General features: G+C 40.2%; 1 protein-coding gene and 1 long non-coding RNA gene across 2 annotated transcripts in view; one reads left to right on the top strand and one right to left on the bottom strand.

Annotated features, from left to right (window-relative positions):
• On the top strand, window positions 1-13,609 carry LOC311193771 (ADP-ribosyl cyclase/cyclic ADP-ribose hydrolase 2-like; the record flags this gene model as incomplete). Its single annotated transcript, XM_084266709.1, has 9 exons — window positions 1-167; window positions 3,289-3,418; window positions 4,497-4,632; window positions 5,108-5,190; window positions 5,788-5,864; window positions 8,957-9,049; window positions 9,782-9,868; window positions 10,372-10,431; window positions 13,495-13,609. The coding sequence occupies 9 exons, from the start codon at window positions 1-3 to the stop codon at window positions 13,607-13,609; spliced, it is 948 nt and encodes a 315-aa protein (XP_084122835.1).
• The window catches only part of LOC311193773, a 37,247-nt gene continuing 16,494 nt past the window's right edge, over window positions 926-21,678 (bottom strand). Inside the window, exons 2-3 of the long non-coding RNA XR_014617413.1 lie at window positions 6,693-6,796; window positions 926-942 (exon numbers count right to left, since the gene is read on the bottom strand). This is a non-coding gene — a long non-coding RNA (uncharacterized lncRNA). The remainder of the gene's footprint in view (window positions 943-6,692; window positions 6,797-21,678) is intronic.

Raw genomic sequence — 21,678 nt, forward strand, 5'->3', positions numbered from 1 at the left:
ATGAAGAGCCTTTTTTTGCCTCTCTTACTTGTCTCTGTTCTGTTTGTGAACAGCTTCTCAGAAGCGCAGGTAGGGAAATGGAAAGGTGAAGGTACAACGCAAAATCTGGAATCTATTGTCATGGGAAGATGCTATGACTATATTAGACTTCTGAATCCTTCTCTTGGGTAAGTTTTTGTTCATTTATGGGTTATTTTTTTAATGTTCTGCATGAAATTGTTATTAATCAGAAGCCTGGAAAGTGATCCTGTTGAAACCAACATGTTTGTAGCTGTCTGGAAACAAATGAAATTTTACAGGGGTTGTATTAATAAAAGCAGTGTAATTAAGGCAAGATTCTTAATCCTTCAACTTTTTTATTCCACACTTCTCCCCCTGCTAGTGCCACAGTGTTCTCTAAGGAGAACACCGCAGAAAAACGGTGGGGATGGTACTTCTGAAGTATCAAATCTGACAATTCTCCTGGGACAATCAGCTTTACTTTGTGTGCCTTGTGTGTCAGGTCAGGTAAGAGGGAAAGCACCACACTTTATAGCTCTTCCCGTACGGAAAGAGACTCTATCTCGTTCCGCCTGAAAAAACAAGTAGCAATCAACTGCTGAAGGATGATGACCCGGGAGATTTCATTGTCTGTGTTAATTGCACAGCACTGGAGGTAAATCACACACTTGGCTAAAATGACAGCTTTTTCTGGCTTCCTTACATTGTTTGAACTTTGGTAAAAAGGAAAAAAAAAACAAACCCCCAGCCTAAAAAGGACAGTCTGCTGGAGTTGAGTCCTTTATTCTGCCACTTTATTCTTGGTAATTTGAAGAGATATTTGCAGAGGGGAGCTCTCTGGATTCCTGCCGCATTGAATCGCGGTCTGAGATAGGGTTAGATTGTGTTGCGCGGTATCAGCAGTGTCACCTCCTTCCCTCAACCTCCCATTTTCAGTTCCTGCTGCAAAATAGGCAGGCAGAGGACTGAAAACAGGTCCGTGGCTTACCAGAGGCAAACCATCATGTTTCTTCCTATTGCCATTCTTATCAGAAGCGTTTCCTCATGAAATAAAACAATCATCCTAATGCCCGTAATACAGCACTAAAATTTTAGCTGAACAATTCAAGTTTGGCAAATTTAAGAACACATTACCATGGAAGGTGCCAATAAACTTTAAGAGTAGATTTCTACACACCTACATTAATGTAAACTATGAAAATTTAAATCAGTTAATAGCTGTGTAGGTTTACAAAATCTGATCTTGCAGTGGGGTCTAGATAGGTTGAGTTTGGGACGTGGCTAATAATACAGAATACTCTAAAATGAGCAACCTAAATGATGGGTATAGTGGAAATGTTAACTTTATTGGTAACTGATTTGGGTTTTTTGAAACAAATACAATATTCTTTAAAGTATTTCTGTATGTCTCCTGCTTATGACAGTTTTCTGATCTAATAGATCTCTGTGACATTTTCACAATATAAATTTAAAATGGAAAACTCTGAACACATTCATCACAGTATTCTTACTCAGAATAGCATGAAGCCAGACTGGATATTAGGACTGCTTTCCTGAATTAAGGCACAAGATGGCTTTATAAAAAGAAGAGCTGCACAATTATGTGCGGGGTTTTTTTCTTTCCCATAGGACTATAAGTAAATAATATAATCTAAACAAAATGGAAATTTCATATACAAAACATATTCTAACTATTTATACCCCTTTCTGTTCATTGTCTATTTCTTAATTGCCCCCAGATTAGCTTTTACAGAGGCATAGCCACCTGGATAGGTTTTGTTCCTGAATTTATGTGAAGTAATTAATACGCAAGTTTTTAAAAAGAAAACAGAAAAGCAGCTAGCAAAGCATGTAGGTTCACTAGAACATAGTTAAAACATGAAGGTATTTCTAGAAACATAAGAAAAACTTTATATTAAAATGGAACATGCAAAATGGCAGTTAAAAGAGGCATTTTACAAAATGTTATGGTTACATAGAAGTGAAGGATTTGAATGAAAATTATATCTGAAATTTTCTAGTAGGAATATTCTATGTGAAATAAATGTTCCTGTAGTGCATTTCCCCCATATTTCTTTATTGGTATAAATATAATATTATCTATTGTACTATATATAATGGAGGTTTTGAAAACATATTTTTAAACTAACTAGTATGAAGTAAATCTAATCTGATTTACTGGTGTCTGTTAAGATTGGAAGGAAATGTCCTGAGTGGTCCTTCCCCACCCTGAATAAATAAAGACTTACAGTAGGCAGCCCTTTAGCAGAGTAAGACATAGGTGTAAACAATTTTCAGAAGCTAAAGTTTAACAGCTTGAAATCAGAAATAGGGTGCAAATCCTTTTATCAAGTAAGGCTCTTTAAACATTGGAACTACTGAACAAGGGTCATGTTGCATCACTGAAGATTTTCAAATCAAGATCCCATATTTACTTACTGTATATTGAGGGGTTTTTTTATATAATCATTGGAAGTCATTGCCTACAGATTGCTGGCAGAGAACCTGAGGTTTGCTTTCTGCATGGGAGCTGTATAGCTCATTGCAAGGTGTCCTTTAACTTTCAAGTACCCGCAACATTCAGCATCACAAAGCAGCTCCTTGAAGCCTCTTCTGAGGAGAAAAACAAGGAAAACACTAATGCACATGAAATAGATTATTCTGCTCTGCAGTGTTCCAGAGCAGAGACATTGTCACAGCCTGTGTGGGGAATGAACTGTGGAGAAGTGGTGAAAATAGCAATTCCCTTTTTAATTACTCCAGGCAGGCTCAGAGCTGTGAGGGCAAATCCTATAAGGTGTGGCTGAGGGAGCTGGGGCTGTTTAGCTTGGAGAAGAGGAGGCTGAGGGGAGACCTTATCATCACCTACAACTACCTGAAGGGAGGTTGTAGAGCAGTGGGAGATGGTCTCTTCAGCCAGGTGACAGGAGATAGGACAAGGGGCAATGGCATGAAGCTGTGCCAGGGCAGGGTTAGATCGGATATTAGAAAAAAATTTTTTACTGAAAGAGTTGTCAGGGCCTGGAACAGGCTGCCCAGGGAGCACTGTAAATCCTAATATTTTCATTGCTACTTCTTCCAAATCTGTTGCCATTAGGAAAAGACTTATATGCACTTCCCAGGTGGCATGTTTCTACCACCTTGTCTTCAGTTTTCTATCTTAGCATCATGGGGTTTTAATTTGGGAATATGAAGAAGTTGGGAACAAATTATTTTCTTACTCTGCTTTAAAAAAAAAAACAAACCACCACCACAATGCTGTTTGTTTGTTTGTTTCAATGATTACAGTAAGAAGAATTGTTCAGAGATGTGGGAAGCATTTAAAAATGCATTTATTAACAAGGATCCTTGCAGCATTCTACCTAAGGACTATGAATTATTTATCAACCTATCATTCCACACAATTCCCCCTAACAAGGTAATGATTGTTAATATTATGCCAACAGTCCTGTGACACGCAGCGGATTTTCCACGACACCGTTCAGGATTGACCAAGAGTCATTCCGTGGCTGACTCATGATATGTTATTTTTGGATTGTCTGTGGTTTACAAACTAGGCTCAAGCTTCATGGCATTATTCAGTGTCCTTGGCTACATTTGTTTTATGCAGTAAATTCCCAGCAACTTCTCTATTTTCACACTGCAAAGATCCCCCATTTTTCCTGCTGTGCTGAAAACTCTGTTGTAGTGTGTGAACTTCCACTTCTACTTTTCCTCAGGTTGGGTGCTTTGCCTGCAAAGACTCTGCCTGCTTCCATCCCTCACAGCCAAGTCACAGGGCAATGATATCTTAAACATTGACATATTAAGCATAAGCAGAAATGAGATAGGACACTTACATGCCAGGAAGCAATAAGGGTTTGATGTGCTGGCAATTGCAGAGAACTATGAGAGTGCGAAAAGCACATCTCTTCATGCTATCATACCCCATCAGGACATGTGGTTTGGCCTTGTCTGAAAGGCTGTGCTTTAAAGCAGTTTTTCCTCGAGCACAATTATTCCTTATCTCTAAATGATACAAGCTAAACCCACATATACTGCTGTCAGCACAGCTTAATTCATTAAAGGGTTTGCAAACAGAAATATCAGCTAGACCTATGATTTTTTTCACACCATAAGTCAACACAGCAGTGTGAAAGAATTCTGGTAAAATACATCTGGCTTATAAATGCCTGTCCTCCCTTTTTTCCACCTTTTCCTAAAGCTGAGCTACACCTAACTATATTTAACATTTAATATAGTTTTATATCCATTCCCACCACGGTATGAATGTCCCTCAAGCTTCCAGTGATCAGAATTTATACCACCTTTAAAAAAAAACCCCAACATATTCCTCTAAAGAGATAGCTATAATTTCTGGTGGTTTCCTTAGTTTTTGAAAGAAATACCAAAACATGATGTAAACTTTTCAACCCCCTGTAATGATCCTGCCCCCACACCAAAGCAATTGTTGATTCCTTTTGGGTTTGTTTTTTTTTTTTCCTTTCTTTATATAGTCTCTCTTCTGGGAAAACAATCAGCTGCTAGTGAACAGTTTTTCTGGCAGAGGCCGTCGCTACATGTCGCTGGGTGATACTCTGTTTGGCTTCTTTGCAGATTTTCTAATCTGGTGTGGGCAGGCAAACAGCAATGGTAAGATGACAAGTGCTACGTTAAACACCTGTAAAACCATAATGGAGACTGACTGCTGTCTTGGGGAAGAGCTGTGTGTGCTTTTACCACAGTAGACAGCTTCACTGTGTCATTCTCCCCTGTTCTGGGTGAATATTTAACATTGCAGTCAGGGGAGGACACAGTGGAATCTAAACAGTGCTCCGCAGGAGATAAAGCTCCTTCTCCATCCTCTGAATGTGGTGCACTCTGCATCCCAGGTACAGAGTTAGCCCTTTCAGCCAAATTACTGAATCCACACAATGTCACTGTTCCTGTAAACTGCAAAGGATGGAAAATGGTAGAAACTGTCAGCTTTCTAGTGTCAGACCATCCTGTATGATCAGTAAGGTGTAAATGCATTTAATTGCTTTCTAAGGTCCCTTTTTTAAGGGACCATAAAAAATAAAGCATTTTTACAGTTATCTAATAGCAGAAATCACATGCCTTTCTACAGAACTGGACTATGAATCCTGCCCTACCACAGAGGAATGTGAAAACAATGCCGTGGAGTCTTTCTGGAGGATGGCCTCAATCACTGTAAGTAGTGCATTAGTGCTGAGTTCCCACATGAGGGTGTGTTCATTTCTGGGTGGTTTCAGGAAAACGGATCAAAACAGATTTAAGTCTGTAACAGTGCTAGATTATTTCCTGTGATAGAAAAACACTTTAGACTGTGCCCAGTGTTTTAGCAAGAGGAACCTAACTTTCACCTTGGCTAGATGTGTTCAAATTCTGTGTTAGCTTTATTAATGCATATAAAGCATATAGTAGGCGTAATAAAGACACTAGTTGTCTACTGAATAGAGGTCCTAAGTGACATGACAGCCTTGGTGGAAACCCCTTATTTGCAGATCAAACCCAACACAGAGTGCCAAAAGGCTTTCTTCCTGTGCTGAAGAAACTCTATATAGGTATGAGAAAACAGCCAGAGAAGGTGCACTGAATTCATGCACTGCCTATTCAATTCTTGTCCTCTCTACTGCAGTGACACACTCGGGTACTAGTTTGGTATTATTTTCACAATTCTGATATTCTTCTTGCTAAAATTCTTTCTTTGGTCATTGTAATACAGTACCAAGTCATGGGACAAATATGTAAAGATGAGTCCTGATAAAACCTTGTTATGTCTTGCAGTATGCACAGCACAGTTCTGGGGTGATACACGTCTTGTTGAATGGTTCTGCAGCTGGCGGAGCTTATCCACAGCCAGGGTAAGAAAACTGACTCACTCACATGTACAAGGTCTGATGCCTGCAGAAGGCAGCATCAGTTGTTTGGTTCTTCTACTGCACAAAGCCTGGGAGGTGTAGCTGAAAGAGCCCATTGCGTCCAAGTCTTCCGAGTTGTGGGGACAGCTGTTAATTGTCCCCAGCTATAGGAATTAACATGAAATGGATTACAAACTGCTGTGGCAAGCAGGACAAATGGTGTTTAAAAGTAGCCTTCAAGTCAGCCAGTACTGTGGTAAAATGGGTATGTTTTCAAAAAGATGAGCGTTACAAACTTTGTATTTGGGAACAACTGCAAGGAGAGGACATTGTTAAAAGGAGTGCAGTCTTTGCCAGGCCTAGGGGCAAAGTAGGTAAATTCTACAGGGAAAGTGCTTTGTCCTTGACCAAGAAGGCAGTTTGAGATCCATTATGGCTTCAGAAAGCAAAAAGGCCAGTTGAAAAGCATTAGCTTCCTCTTCTCCTTACTCCCTCATGTACTGACAGATTTGTTTTTCCTGATGAGTGTAACACTATGCAGAAGCTCATCTAAGCTCATGTTTAAAAAATACTGTAAAAGTGCACCCTTAAAAACTTTAAGTATGTGGTTATAGTAACTGCTTACCTATGATGAAAAACACATCTTTCAGTACCTCAGCAACTGTACTGTCCAAGGCAGATCAAAAAAACATTTTTAAAAAACCCCATAGATCAGGTCCTCCTCCTGTGTGTTCACCAAGGACTAAAAATGATCCTTGAAAAGTTAGTTCTATCTCTGGACAGGACAGATACAAGAACCATCTGTTCCAAAACACACACTACCCTACTTACCTCTGTCCTCCAAAAGCTCCATCGCTCTACACAGCTTTCAGCTAATCAAGAAGGTTTACATGGTCTCATTGGGTTGGTCAGGTGGTCAGCTGGGATCAAGTCTTCTGCAGATGATGGCAGCATGTCAATGCACAGAATCCAGTTTCCTTATTTCAGAAACAGTTTCCTTATTTCTGTTAATTTACAGGTTCCTTATTTCAGAAGCCACTGACACATAAATTAATTTCACCAGTTCCCTGGGTTGCCTGTCTGGAGGTATCATGACCAGTGAAATCCCCACCACTGCCAAGAAAAAACAAAGCCAGTTGCTCTATTTGTTTTCTTTGCTGTCTTCTGGTCCATTTATGACTGAAATCATGTTTGAAAGAGGCTTAGAGTTGAATACTTAATAGCAGAAGGTAATGCAAAAGATCTAGGAGTCTTCTAAGCATCTCTCTCATCTGCTTTTAAGCATTTCAAAGCCAGTCCAAAGTTTATCCTGCATTACAGTTTGCAAACTTAAATCATCATTAAGTCACCTATTACCATTTCAGTTACAGTTTATTTCTCACTTCAGACCAAAACAACTTTGCTCATTCACACAGTATGAATGCAGTTGGCAGACTTCTTTAATAATAGTAGTTGGTTTAAAAATTGGTTTACTGAAGTTAACTGTACGTTTTTCCATCAGTTTGATTCCTGTAGTTAAAAGATTCCTTTATATTTTGGAGGAAGTTGCATTTTTGGTGGTAATAGCATAGGCATGAATGAGCAAATGACTTAAAAATAATTAGAATCTTCACTTTTTTAATATATTTTCACTATGTATTTAAGACAGGGTTGTACACCTTGGACAGCCAGGCAAACTCGCTGTTGCTCCTACTAGTCTCTGGTTAGCCACCACTGAACCAGACTCGACTGTAGGAGCAACTGTTGATATCCACTTCCTCATGTTCCACTTCTCCAGAAGTTTAAATTAAATTGCTAACTTCATGAGCAGGTCTCAGCTGGCTGGCAATAGACAGAGAGAATCATATCTTGTACTTCCACACCAGAGCACTAGTAACTTGCCTGAAGGCACCAGGAGGACAGTTACAGTGCCGCTGTTAGTCTCACCCAGGAGGACACAGCTAACAGTCCCTTCTAGTCTAAGGTGTCTCAGAGCATTTAAAGCAGCTAAGGGACACTGCAGCTCAGATGTAGGCTTTCAAGAAGACACAAAAGGCAAATTAGAGCACACACCTAGGCTTAGTCATGGACCAAGCATTCCGTGCAGACACGGCCCTTACAAGCTTTCTGAGGAGAAAAAGAGCAACTAAAAGGTAGAAAAATCATTACAGTACATTCTGCTGGAAGAGTTGGAAATCCATGGGTTTGAAATGCCTGCATCTCACCAAGAATTCACTTTACAGACATTAAAATAATTCTTGGAGTTTGCCATCTCCAGATGAGACATGAGGAGGAAGTGCTTTACTGTGAGGAGGGTGGTGGTGAGGCCCTGGCACAGGCCGCCCAGAGCAGCTGTGGCTGCCCCTCTCCCTGCAGTGTTCAAAGCCCAGGTTGGATGGGGCTTTGGGCAACCTGGGCTAGTGGAGGGTCTCCCTGCCTGTGGCATGGGGTTGGGACTAGATGTTCTCTAAGGTGCCATCCAACCTAAACCATTCTATAGTTGAGTTGCTACTTTATTATTTTAATTGTTATTTAAATACCTATCAAAGTCAACTTACACAAAGCAATAAAGTAAAAGATTCCATGGGCAAGGAATGGGCCTGTCATGAACTTTCTCCTTTATGGTCTTACATATCCTAGAAAAATACTTTGTTGCTGTGATTTTCTACCCAAAACCATATTTGTCTTGTAGATGTTAATATCTTTTTATTGAAAGCAAAATTGCATTGTGCCTACAAGCAATAGCTGCAAGAATGACCTTTTTCTTTTCTTTTCAACCAAGTAGCAACTGCTTTTTGTTTTGTTTTTGCATTTTTTTCATTCTGGTTCACCTCTACATAGTAACTTTTTTTTTTTAGCTGAGCCTTCCTAAGATGAAGAATACAAAAACAAATCTTCTGATTGAATCACAGAATGCCTTTAACCTTTCAGGATGTCAGAATGTCAATCAGATTTTTTCTACTCTGTGTTGAGTCTGATTGTAATCAGAAGATACATATATAAAATTAAGCAAGCATATATCCTACAGCATGAGTAGAGCCTTCATTAATGCAAAGGGGGAAAAAAGATTCTTTTTCATGTTCTCTGTAGTTCTAAAAATTTGTTTCTTGAATAAGTTTTTTTGCAGATTATGAAATACCTAATCTCCAGAAAGACAAAATCTCACAGGTTGTCATTTGGGTTGTGGATGATATTGAAGGACCAAATATGTAAGTCACACCTCCTTTGAAGGTCTTTTCCAACCAAAACTATTCTATGGTTCTCAATGTTAATTTACTATGGATGCATGGGAATATTCGTATATTTTTGATTGCTTTTTACAATTACTTTGTTGGTCCTCATATGATTTCTTTAGTCATGAGTATTTAGTGACCACTGGCCTTTTATACTTGACACTGGTGAAAGTTTTAGAGGTTTCAGTAGGTTCTGTAGTATGCTAAGCTTTTAGTTAGTTGGACCACAAGTTTTTAAAATGTCAATACTAGACACAGAAGCTGCATTCAGGATTGTTTCTGGGTTTTTTTCTATTGTTCTGTATTGAAGAGAGGGCAAGCTTCTAACAGCAAGAATAACTCTAATCTATCACACTTACTCTGTGAAGGCATCTACTTTAGCACCACCTAAATAGCTGCCAAAGAATATTACAAATGAAACACTATTTTACAACATTATTTAGCTCTTCTTCTGTTTGTCTAGTGACATATTAAAGGTGAAAATATTGATAAGTAGCATTTACAAAAGCTACACTGGCTGAAGCCAATCTTCCAGTATCTGCAAATTCAGTATAAATTGTTAAATGACTGTAAGGAAATGAAGCATTATAAATAGCTATGTGTACTAGTATTCTGTAGGTGTTATGGAATGCTACTAATTCCATCAAACTCAGTGGAAGGAAATTGATAATAAAAGACTTGCAGTAATTTTGAAATCCCTTCTCACAGAGATTCCTGTGGAACTCACACTGTGAAAATATTAGAAGACAGGCTGAAAGCCCTTGGTTATGATGTCACCTGCACTGACAATTACAAGTAAGTGAAAATCCTTCATTAATATGGTGCATTTGCAGAAGCACTTCATCTGTTTTAAATGATTTCTTGCTTTGCAGTACGTAAGTGCCATTAATGCTGTGTCTTCCCTAAGAGGCTGATGCATTGGAGGAGTGATGGTACATTCCTCCGGTGTAGCATTTTTCAGCTGTGAATTGAGCAAAGCACTACACTAAGGTATAATTGTATAATTAGGTATTGTATAATCAGCTGTACCCAATGTCAGGCCCAGAAGACGGCTGCATGTCTTCAACTTCACTGTAAAACCTTTAGATTAGAAATCTAAGTAACAATTAAAAGCACTGTTCAGCCTGCAGAATTACTAGTTAGTATTCACAGCTCTCCTTATTCACAGTAGATCACAGGGTAAAGATAACTGAAGGGAAGCTTTAGACATGATAATACTGTTAAGTTTGTTTCATTTTTTCATTTGTTTTCCTCAGTTTTCTGCCTGAAAGATGCTAAATAAAACTGTATCTTCACAGGTCTGTAATGTTCTTACTCTGCCTGGATTATCCTGAGGATTCTAAGTGTACCCTTCCATCGTAAGTAACAGAAGTTCAATCCATCCACAGTGTCACTGCAACCAAATAAATAATGCAAAAATCAACACTTTAATGATTCTACCTCTACTTTCTAGCCTATATTGCCCACACATAACATACAGTATTCTCACATTTATTGCTTACCAGCTATTGAGTAAGCAGTTTCTATCTACAAATTGCACACAATTGTCTGTGAGCACCTGCTACTCAAATCCAGGTGTTGATCAGCTCTCATTGATCACACAGGCACACTGTATTTCACTGATGGTGTGAGTGAAGTTTGTAAACATCGGTGTTCTTATGCAAAACAATTATAAATTTGAAATTGCTTCCATTAATGTTTTTCCTTGACTAATGAAAGTGGAGGTCAGATGGCAACAGATCTGAAGGTCATTTCTCCAGCTACTGAAAGTGTCAGTTCCAAATACTGAGGATGTTTTTTTTAAATCTTCCATTCTGTATGCAAACCAAATTTCTATATGTTAATCTATTTACCTTGGGTGAGTAGGTTATCTGCAGGGAATGCAGATGACATCCAAGATACAACTCTCTTAATTAGCAAGCATCACTCCCAAGCTAGGTTTAATAGTTTCCTTTCCTACATATACCAAAAAGAAAAATATGGAAAGAGAATTAAATTCATTTATGATGTATTTTAGTGAATTTACAGTAAAGATGACTGTTTTCAATTGTGGCTAAGTTTCCTTATCAATATGATGTTGCATGCATAGTTACACAAGGTACATGAACACCTGAATATGAAAACTTCCTCACAGTTTGGAAAGCTGCTGGATACATAGATGCATAGAAGTCACTCTCTAGTTATTTTTACACATAATCCACATGTTTGGCTATGTCCTATCTCCTGCTGTCCTTTCTGCCCTAATTCAAGCACCTGCAGATCTTTTGTATCTCAATACTTATGCAATACTGCAATGATAACTTCTGCTGTGAAAGACTTGATTTTGCTGCCCCTGGTTATGGGAGCAGAGAGGTGCAACTCAGGCTGGCTTGCATCTGGTTGTGTAGCAGTAGTGCCATGCAGAAAAGGAGATGTATCTCAGTTTCTGGAGCATGTGTTCTGTTTTTAATGTAAACTTGCAGAGAAAGTAAATCTTCTCTGTTCCTGTTGATCACTGAATGCTTTTACTCATCTTATCATGCGACACCCAAATTACATCCCAGCACCAACCTATAAATGTGTGATAAAACAGTGGCTATTTCAATACCAAGATACCTCCAGAGTCATTCGTGGCAGTAGATCATAGAACAAGCTTCCAGGCCCATTAAGACATTTGTTTGTTACTAGATGTCATTTGCATGGCAGATTAAAATAAGGTTTTCCTTGTTCCACCAGTAGATGGTAAGACTTTTGCTCATGTGTCAAAGGAAAATCCAGTCATCATGTGCAAAGTCACAGCTGTGAAGGTGGTGTCAGTATCAGCAAACCAGAGGATAAAGTGCTCTAGAGGACTTTAAAAAACATAGATTTCTTAACAGAAGATCTCTTTCTTCTCCCAGGTTTTAAACTATTTCCCTCAGAGTTTTCTGATGTGAGTACATCCCTCAGCTGAGGAAATGTGGATGAAAAGGCTTTTGGAAACCATTAATGTCATTTTCTTTCACCTGAGGGATGAGCATACCAGTTCTCCAGTATTACCGCATAACGCTTGCGGTATGTAAGCGGCCACCCCTTCCTCTCCAAAGGAGTCACTACTTAAATTAACAATCACAAATGTATTCTGAGCACCACTCTTACACTCTCCTGGGGTAGCTACTAAGCAACTCAGCTGTTAGCATGCTCCTTAGGAAAAGTTTCTGTGCTTCTTTCCTCCCTGAGCCTTTTATTCCCTCCGGTACGCATGGTAATGTAGTAGCCTTGATTGACTTCATATCTACTCTATCCCTAATCAGGAAAGATCTTCCCAATCTGGATGCTAACTAGCATTGCCTCACCCTGAAATTTAAGTGACTAAACTATTTCAAGCCAATAAAGCTCTTCCTGAAATCACTTCCTTCTCTGAAATCATCTCCATTGGCATTAGCTGCCCTTTCAGAAAGAGCCTTAAGCAGATGTGTATAAATTATTTGATGATTATCTTCTAGATCTGCTTTCTCTGTGGATGGATCCCCGCTCTCTGATGGTCCATTAACTGACATGGGAACAGTTTGGTCAGTAGTGGTATTGCTATTAAGAGCGTGTGTCTGTTAAGAAAAGGTTTCCTTCTCATGGCATGTGCTCATTGCACACACACACCATGTTTTCATTCTTCTGTAATACATGGGGAGACTGGGCACACAGGGCTGGTCACGATGGCTGTTTGCTGTTAGGAGACTGGCAGCTGGCTTAGCCTCCAGAGAATAGTGTCCCAAACCTAAAAACACATCAGAGCTGTGCAAATGACGTTTTTTTTGGCATGGGCAGCTCCTGTTACATCCGCATACCAAAGAAGAGGGCAGTGTCAGGACAGCTGCAATGCACCTGGGGCTTCTTGGGTATTGACAGTGCCCCTTAGCTCCTCCCCAGACTTCAGCTATCTTCCTGCTGAGTCAAAATGTGAACTTCAGCTTGTTAAGGTTGTCACCCTGCTGTCTGAAGAAGGCTTGTAAGTAAAATAATACCCACTAGATGGCAGAGATGGCTTACAAACATCAACAGAAGGGAAGCCAGATGCAACCTATTAGTAGTGGTATTTATTACTTGCATTACTGCAATGTCAGGGAGACTTAGAGATAGATCTGGATACTGTTGTGTGAAGTGCTGTGGACTTCTAGGACCACTGCTTTTAGAAGCCCTCTATCTGATCTCAAGCAAAAGTCCAGAGACAGCAAATGGCTGTGGAGAGACAAGAAGGATAGAAAGGAGTGTTCCCAGGGTTTTGCACACAGATACCCTGTTTGTAAAATCATGACAGCCAAAGGGAATCTGGTGGTAAGCTCTAATAAACTTCTAGCTTAGCACTTGGACTGAAAACTTCAGCTTTGGCAACAAAACCCTAGTGTTTAAAAGAATCCTAACTCAGCTCTGTGCTGTGAACATCCTGTTTGTTTTCTTTTCTTTAGATCTGCACCAGCAGCACTAAGAGGACCTGTATCTTCAGACAGAGGAGGCAGCTGGAACAAGCTCATGGTTGTTTCTTTTGTAGGCTTTTTGTACAGATATGCTTTAGTGTACTAAGTTTATCAACTGAATCCATATCCTGTGTTTGCCTTAGCTGGCTCTAAGTTTGGTTTTAACTAATTTCTAACTGCAATTTCACCTTAGTTGTGGGACTGGCAAACCTGCCTATTAAAACCATACATACTTCTATCTGGATACCAACTCCTTTTAGGATCAAAAGTTATTCTACTGCTTCTAGAAAGCCTCACCCTTCATTTCCTTCTCTCGAATAGAAGGAATCCATTGCTTTTTCCTCTTGCCCTTATTCTCCAGAAATAAGCTGAGAGCAATACTTCCCGTTCACATATTTCAGAAAGAAGAGTTAAATTTTGTATCTCCTACACAGCTCACGTGTTCATAAGACAATGCTGGCATTTGGCCTAGGAAACTATTTGTTTATCACGTTTGGGGAAGCAAAAACATGAGTTCAGATGAGAGCAAGCTTAGGTTGCTTGAGTAGTACAAGAAAGTGGAAAAATTAAACTCCTTTCCATAAGTGGTCCCATACTTGGGCCAAATTTACCTGAAACTATCACACAGCAAGACCTTGGTTGGTGTACTTGCAATTCAGTATTTTACCACAGACTATTGATTGCTTTGTCATCCACACAGCTGCCTCTCAGCTGGCTATTTCCTGGCCACTGGATAGCCAAGAGTCAGAATATCAGGTCTAGAAAGCTCCATGGGTTTTCCACCATGATGTGACTTATGGCATATCAAATTCAGACAAGAACTTGCCAAGTCAGATATCCACCTGTTCGCAGGGAACTCCACGTGCTTCAGAGTATATTGGGGAGAGAGCAGATGCCATCCTGACAGTCTCTTTAGTTACTTCTGTGAATTATTTAAGTGTTCTAGCTAGATGCTCCTCTGGACTACCAGGACATCCAGCCACCAAGATGACACATAAACTTTTGGGAAAAAAATAGCTGTTCTAGAAAATAAATTTAAGTAGAATTTTGTTGCATTATCTATTAGCTTCTGTATTATTTATTTGTGCTTGTATTTGCTGGCTGTCAGGAAACCAGAATAGGATGTTTCTGATATCTCAGTGTGTCCAACTGTGGTGGTTCAGCCCCAAACAGTGGCTGAGCACCACACACCACTCACTTCTGGAGCAGAAGGAGACAGAGCCTCCATGGATTGAGATAAGGGCAGTTCACTGACAAAAACACCACAGAAGTAGAACAATAGCAACCAATTACACTCACACCCAGTGATAACACAAAGTACCTTACCGACCTGATGATCACAGGCTGCTGCACAACACCCCAGCCTCACTCAGACTGCCCTGGAGGCATCAAGGAGGATCCCTCCCCAACCAGCCCCTTTTATGGGGGAGTGATGTCAGGTGGTGTGGAAAACAGCCCAGGCTAACTCAGCTCACCTGAGCTGGCTGCTTGGGAAAGGTAGCTATGGCCTGGCCTGAACCAGGACACTGATTTAGGACTCCATAGTAGTTTTAGAACCTTTCAGTCCCTGGTACAACTATATCATGGTGCATGTTATCTAATATATGTTTTTGTTCCTTATTGTCTGGCTTCCATTCCTGTAATAGCCTTTAATTTGGTTTTCATGCAAATCCCTTTACATTACACACATGGCTGCATTTGCCTGTGTCGCAGCTGGGTGTAGACTCCAGCCTGAAGGGTTTTTGTGTCTGCTTCAGACACTTGCAAAAGTACTAAAATCAGAAGTTACAGACATTTTGAAATCTGGGCTGCACTATGCTTCAAAATTGTTCCCTACCTCTGCCGAAATATTAGTCCTTTGATTACTTCCCTCAGCATCCTCCTCGTTTTCCCTGCTTGTTTGATGCTGCCAGAGTGGTAGGAGAGGTATCTGTCTGTTTGTAACCCCGACACAGCGGGGATGACTAAACCCAAGCGGTTTTGGTCGGTCTTCTGTTTGCACACAGCAGATCACATCACGACACATTTTGTACCACAGGCTCACAGACAGGTGTCCAACCCATCCTTTGGTCTAGTGCTGGCCTCCCCACTGACCTTTATATTCTAGGACGCCCTGGATTCAGAGAATATCTTAGACCATTAACAAGCCGTATGCTGCTCAGGCAACTGCAATCCACAAGCCAAGCATCCCAGCTAGACAACTTTTGTTTTCCCACCTACAAAAGCCTCTGGATGCAATCCACTCCGGCAGCGCAGTCAGTACTGGCTGGTACATATGATACCAAACACACTGTAAGAAGTGCTAAATAATTCTGGTTTGAAAATTTAAAAAGTAAAATACAAAGTAGGATACACATGAATCAAGTAATTTGAGGTTTTATTTCCTTTTATTTACTGCATAACTTTATATGAAGAACAACACAGAAACTTCAGGTAGTATTTCCTTATTTCTTATGTTCTTTTCCCATTACTTCAGTAGGAAAACATATTTCCCCCCCCCCCCCCAATATATGTTAATAAAGTGTCTCAAACTTGCTGGGAAAAGCTTGGAAAGATATGTAAAAAAAACCCAACAAATACAGCTAGGAAAAAAAAAGAAGGTAAAGTTTTAGATACATAGTCTTCCTGAGATCTTTCAGGCAGGAAATGTCAAGCTGAGTATCACTGGTTGCTCTGAGTTTAATATAGTGGGTCTAACCCGTGTGAAAGAACAATGTGACGTCTCAGAAGCAGAGGGGAGGAAGTGTCAACAAAGTGAAAAACAAGAAGTCATTTGTTACTCCTGGGCAGAAGGGAATCCCCTATATATCCTTTTTATTTCTACATCTACAATGTGTGTGGATAGTGCTATTTACATATGGATTTTACATTTACATGGTAGGACTCAGCCTTTGCCATGTCTATGATATGTTACTATCCAGCTACTCATGGTAAATGACGGCATCACATACAGGAGCATTGCAAGGTGCTCTGCATTTCTGCAGACAGACCTGTGGCAGCCACTGACACTAAGGTAGTGGCTGAAATGGAAGGAAATGAAGTCATTTCCTGACTTCACCCATTCTGCAGCCATATGAGAACTCAGTTATGTCACACTTTTCATTCTGATATAGAAACAAACCACCCTTCTGCTAACCTTTTTTTTCCCCCTTCCCTGCTGCATGTGTTCCAGTCATTCTAGACAAACTCTAATTCAGAATAACACATTTTTTCAGCATATATGTGCATGCACAGAAATACATCTGCTCATATCTGCTCTGTCTACTTTTAAATGCAAATTACCGAGTGCTCTGGAGTAAGAAGTTAAGAGAATAAAGCAAGGACAACTTGTTCACCTCTCTGCCCTTTCTATACTGCTGGTGTTTATTTTTGTCATATTGGCTTTGATGTGATATTCAGTTGACAACTGTGTTTCTGATCAACAATCTCAACTGCATGGAAACTTGAACTGAAACCTCACGAAGCTGTGTAATGCTTATTGTTCAAAGCAAGCTAACTTTTTTAATAGTTTTCAACTGGATTAGCTAGAAATAATCCTGATGTATTCTGCTTCAACAACAGAGAGCGTAAAGTGCTTTTAGCAGGGCTGAGAAGTTTGGTTTAAAATAGCTCAGTATGAGGCACGACATCGTAATTCAGGCAAATGTTAGGGTGGCTGAAACCCTTCACAAGCATTTTCTGATTTTCAGGTTTTTCCTAATTCCAGCTTCTGCCCAGTCTAAATTTACCAGCCTTTTTATTTCAGAGGTGAAGAATATCATTTCTCAGATTTTATTTATAATCTGCAGGCATTTAATTTCCTACAGTTCCCTGTGAATTGCAAAAGGCAAGCTCAAAGGTGAGCCCCCTTCGCTTCCTACAGCAGCAGAGTACAAGTGCAGGCTGGCAAGGAGAGGAGCGCAGGAAACTGGAGCCTGGGAGCATGGCACAACATACCCTCACACTCTGCCAGAGTATCCACCCTGCCCAGCAGCCCCACTTCGCCTACCTTCTCCCCTCATTCCTGCGACTTGCACCAAAGGTGAACCTGATCTCAGGTCAGATTAGTTACTTCTTATTTTTAGCAGAGCGAGTGAGTGGAAAATTAGGGTGTTGGAGGTTTTATAAAAGGAAAACAAAGAAGGAAATTCTATTTAGTAATTCACCTTGCCTTTAAGTAACAGGCACTGAAACAAACTAGTTCTTGACTTGTGACCATTTGACTAGGAATACCTCTGCGCTCGGAAAGCAGTAAGTGTGCCAAGTTCCCAAACTGCAGGCAGAGGGGATGGATGCTCCAGAGTTGTTATCTGGAGTAACTTGAGTTATACCACCAGTTACAACAATTAAGAGAGAAACAGTATTTTTTTAAACCATGTGTTTTCCTGGGCAGCTCTTAGTGATTACAGCTGGTAAAGTTTGATATCACATGCTAATACGGGCTTGGATAAATAATTAACAAGGAATGTCAGCTACTGCAGGCATAAACTAGGGTGGTATTTTAAGAATTGGGCAAACACTGGATCACCAAACTGCAGGAGGGCTTTTTATTTTCCCCCATCTGAAACAGATAAAGCCAAAAGAGCAGTGCTAAGGAAATGGCAGGTATTCTCTATGACATGCTAAGCCAGGGTACAGGTGTGGAAAAGCTCCCAGGTCACCCTTATACCATTTTGAAGAGCAGCGAGCGAAAAAGCAAACCAACAGAAACAAGTGTTCAATCAAAACCTTGCAATCTCAGATCCCAGCTCTGGAACGTGCTGCCTTGTGTCGAGCTTCACTCTTACCTTTCATTTTAAAAGTACAACAGCCTTATCAGAAATCACAGTAAGATCCCCACCAAAGCTAGGTGATAGCTTTCTTGTAGCTCTGACTTTCCTGCAAACTCTTCTGCTGCAGCTGTTCAGTCTTGTATGAATTAAACATGGCTTGAGTAAAAAAGTATTTCCCTCATAGCCTGATTCACATTGAATGCATTTCATAAAATGTCACATTTTAATGAAAGGTGACAGAAAATCCAGCATTGGTGTTTCCATGAAGGAGAATGAATGCTTTAGACTGTCACTCTGAATTTTCTGTCATCAAATAAAAAAGAGCTGCTGAAATAATATGAAAAGGGAGTGATGACAAGCAAAATATGTGTTAGATATCATGCAAAAAGAAGGACAGTAAGAATAACCAATAAACTTGGAAGCCACAGCATCAAATCCTGGACAAATATTTATATGCATGTATACAAAAGCATGTTTTACACAGCTGGAAAGCAGGAAAGATCTTGTTTTCCAAGTTTATTGGGGTTTTTTTTGACCTTTGAACTATCACATGGATCCTTTCCAAGTGGCAGATCTAGCCCCTTATTGCTCTTTCAGGAGATTTTTTGCAACTTACTCCTGTGCTTGCAGAGTGTACTTCTCTATCCAGTTCCTTGCCTTGGCTGCCTCAGTGGGATGGGGGCCTGCTGGGTGTTATGTGTGAGCAGCATAGTAAGTGGTACTGGCCAGAAATCAAGCACTCGATTGCATGTGAGGTTACTGCATTGGCTTTTCCTCTGCACTCAAACCAAGCCTTGAAAAATGCTTGGCACAAAAAAAAAGCACAGCAGCCTCATCAGAAATCACAGTAAGATCCCCACCAAAGCTAGGTGATAGCTTTCTTGTAACTCTGGCTTTCTTGCAAGCTGTTCTGCTGCAGCTGTTCTGTTTTGTCTGAATTAAACATGGCTTGAGTAAAAAAGTATTTCCTTCATAGCCTGATTCAGGTTGAATGCATGATTCATTAAATGTGGGTCCCCCACTTGGCAGACCAGTGCTTTAAACACTGAATCCTTGAATGTGGGTGGTGATATTTGGTAAGGTTTTTTAAAAAATTGTCTAGGAAAATTTTCCAGCATATTTAAGTAGGCATAAGGAAAGAAAAAAAAAAAAGGAGGAACAACCTGTTTCCTCAAACTGTTCTGGAGCTACTCCACAGCTTGTGTCCCCACTCTGCCTCCTTTCCCACCAGCAGAGTTTGTACGTAGGGGATCTCTCAGCACTTTCCCTTGCTCTGTGAGAAAATCGGTGCACCCAGCTATGGCTTCTTCCTTTTTTTTTGGTTACAAACCCACCACTTTGTCTGAGAAAGAAACTGGAAGCTGCAAAATGCAAAAAAGCAGCACTGGTGGCAGCAGGAAATTCTTCAGGCAACAGCAAAGCTTAGGAAGCACCTGTACAAGTGCCAGGCTCTCCAAGAGAAGGGAAAGGAGCAGATGGCCTGACACTTTACAGGATTCAGCCAGGGAAACAAGCACAGAAATGGGAGGAAGTAGCTTAGTCCAAAGAAGGAGAATGTTATGGACCATTTGGGATCGTTGTTTGCAATAAACAAAGAAAAACCCATTCATCAGTGCCTGTTACCCCATCTCACATGGAACAGCACACTCAGTGTTGTCCTGGCCCCAAGTGGCCCCAAGTGAGCTCGCACAGCAACAAGTGGAGAAGCACGTGCTATTCAGACAGACAAGGGGAAAAGAACTGGAATGTGCACATCTGTGTGGAGAAGGACTAAGGAATAGCTGTTCCCAAACACCCTTTCCCTGGACATGAGCTTTAAACTGCACATCCCATCCTAATGCCTTTACTTTGTCAGGCAGCCTGAACTGCAGTGCAGTTTGAAACGTCCCAGCGGCATGATCGATGTCACAGCTTCTCAGCAAGCTCAGGGTATGTCTGTTTTCTTGTCAGTGTATCTCACTGGATACTTGATCCTACTGAAATAATCTGACCGTCCATAAATTGCACCCCAGAAACAAGCAGCTTAAAATCTAGTGGTTCCCATGCCATTACAGCAGAAAATGGAAAAAGCACATCGCTGATTTAGGCATTTAAACTGCTGTGGGCCCTGGGAATCTCCCATCCCTCACACCATCTCCACAGCCTGCTGTAAATCAGTTACATCTGAAAGCTGGAGCAAGTGGTTCTCTCAGCAGAAAGGCTTTTAGAAGAAATAATTTATATACAACTAAAAAAGCCTTTCAAAACATCTCACAATCATCACTGAAAGAAGAACTCAGGAAAACAGGCAAACAGGAATAATCATCCATTCAAAGACAAAGAAACCTTACCTATCCAGGCAATCAGGGAGGTTTGGAAAGCTGATTTACTGATGAGAAAAATTTAGCCCTTACTGATAAAAGATTTCTCCTCCATACTAAAGCACAATGTTTGATGATAGGAAAAGACACTTTATCAACAGTTGTGATCTCCCATTTGAAAGTAAGGACATTTGGAAGGACAGAATAGGGTGAGACAGAGGTTGTGTTGAGGACTCAAGGGAACCAAAGGGTCCACAACTGCTTCTGCTTCACCACATCCCTAGCAGAAATCACTGGGAGGAGAGGAAGGGAATTAATGCTGACACAGCCACACTGTAATTTTACCACAGCTTCCCTTAAACTTATCTTTTTCTTTCAAAATTAGTGGAAGCTTTTCTTAAAATCTCTTGGAAATGACAGGTGGATGGGTGTCAGAAACCTTGTTGTAAATGCCTGAACATCACGACTCTTCATGAGCATTTCCATATATTGCAGCAACAAAGCTTCCAAAAGAGGAACCAGAAACTTATCCAGAAAAGATAGTTTCTTCTGCTGTCTAGAGGGCATGTTCCATGTTCAATTATACTGTGAGCAACCCAAGAATGGCAATTACTACACACTTGCTTTCCAGAAGGGCCTGTCATACTGTCCTCTCTCTTATTTCATAACACCAATGCTTAACTGGAGAGACAGCTTTATTTTTATAACATCTTTAGCTGTCCATAGAATTTTAACAGTCTGTCATGCTGGGTGTGTTTATTTTAAAACCTGATGGCTAAGATGTTTTACCAAGGACATTTAAACTTCTAATTTAGGCAGCAGAAATAATATTCCACAGCATGTTGCATTCACAGTCAACCTTAAGCTACCTGGAGATTTGTTCTTCTACATAATATTTCAGCTATTGTCTTCAAGGAAAGATTAACTAGATTTCCATCTGTCTTCAATTCCCTAAATCCTAATATCTTTGGAGATCTGTCTGATGAAGTTCTTCAGTTCCACTAGTTATTCGTTAGAAAGCATGGAGATTTGTTTGCTTGCTGCAAATTGTTATCACAAAATTGTAGCTTCAGAGAATTGTGTAGATTGGAAGGGACCTTTCAAAGACAAGAGTAGAGATGTAA

This window comes from Gallinula chloropus (assembly GCF_964237585.1).
Source record: "Gallinula chloropus genome assembly, chromosome: 7".
Taxonomy (NCBI): domain Eukaryota; kingdom Metazoa; phylum Chordata; class Aves; order Gruiformes; family Rallidae; genus Gallinula; species Gallinula chloropus.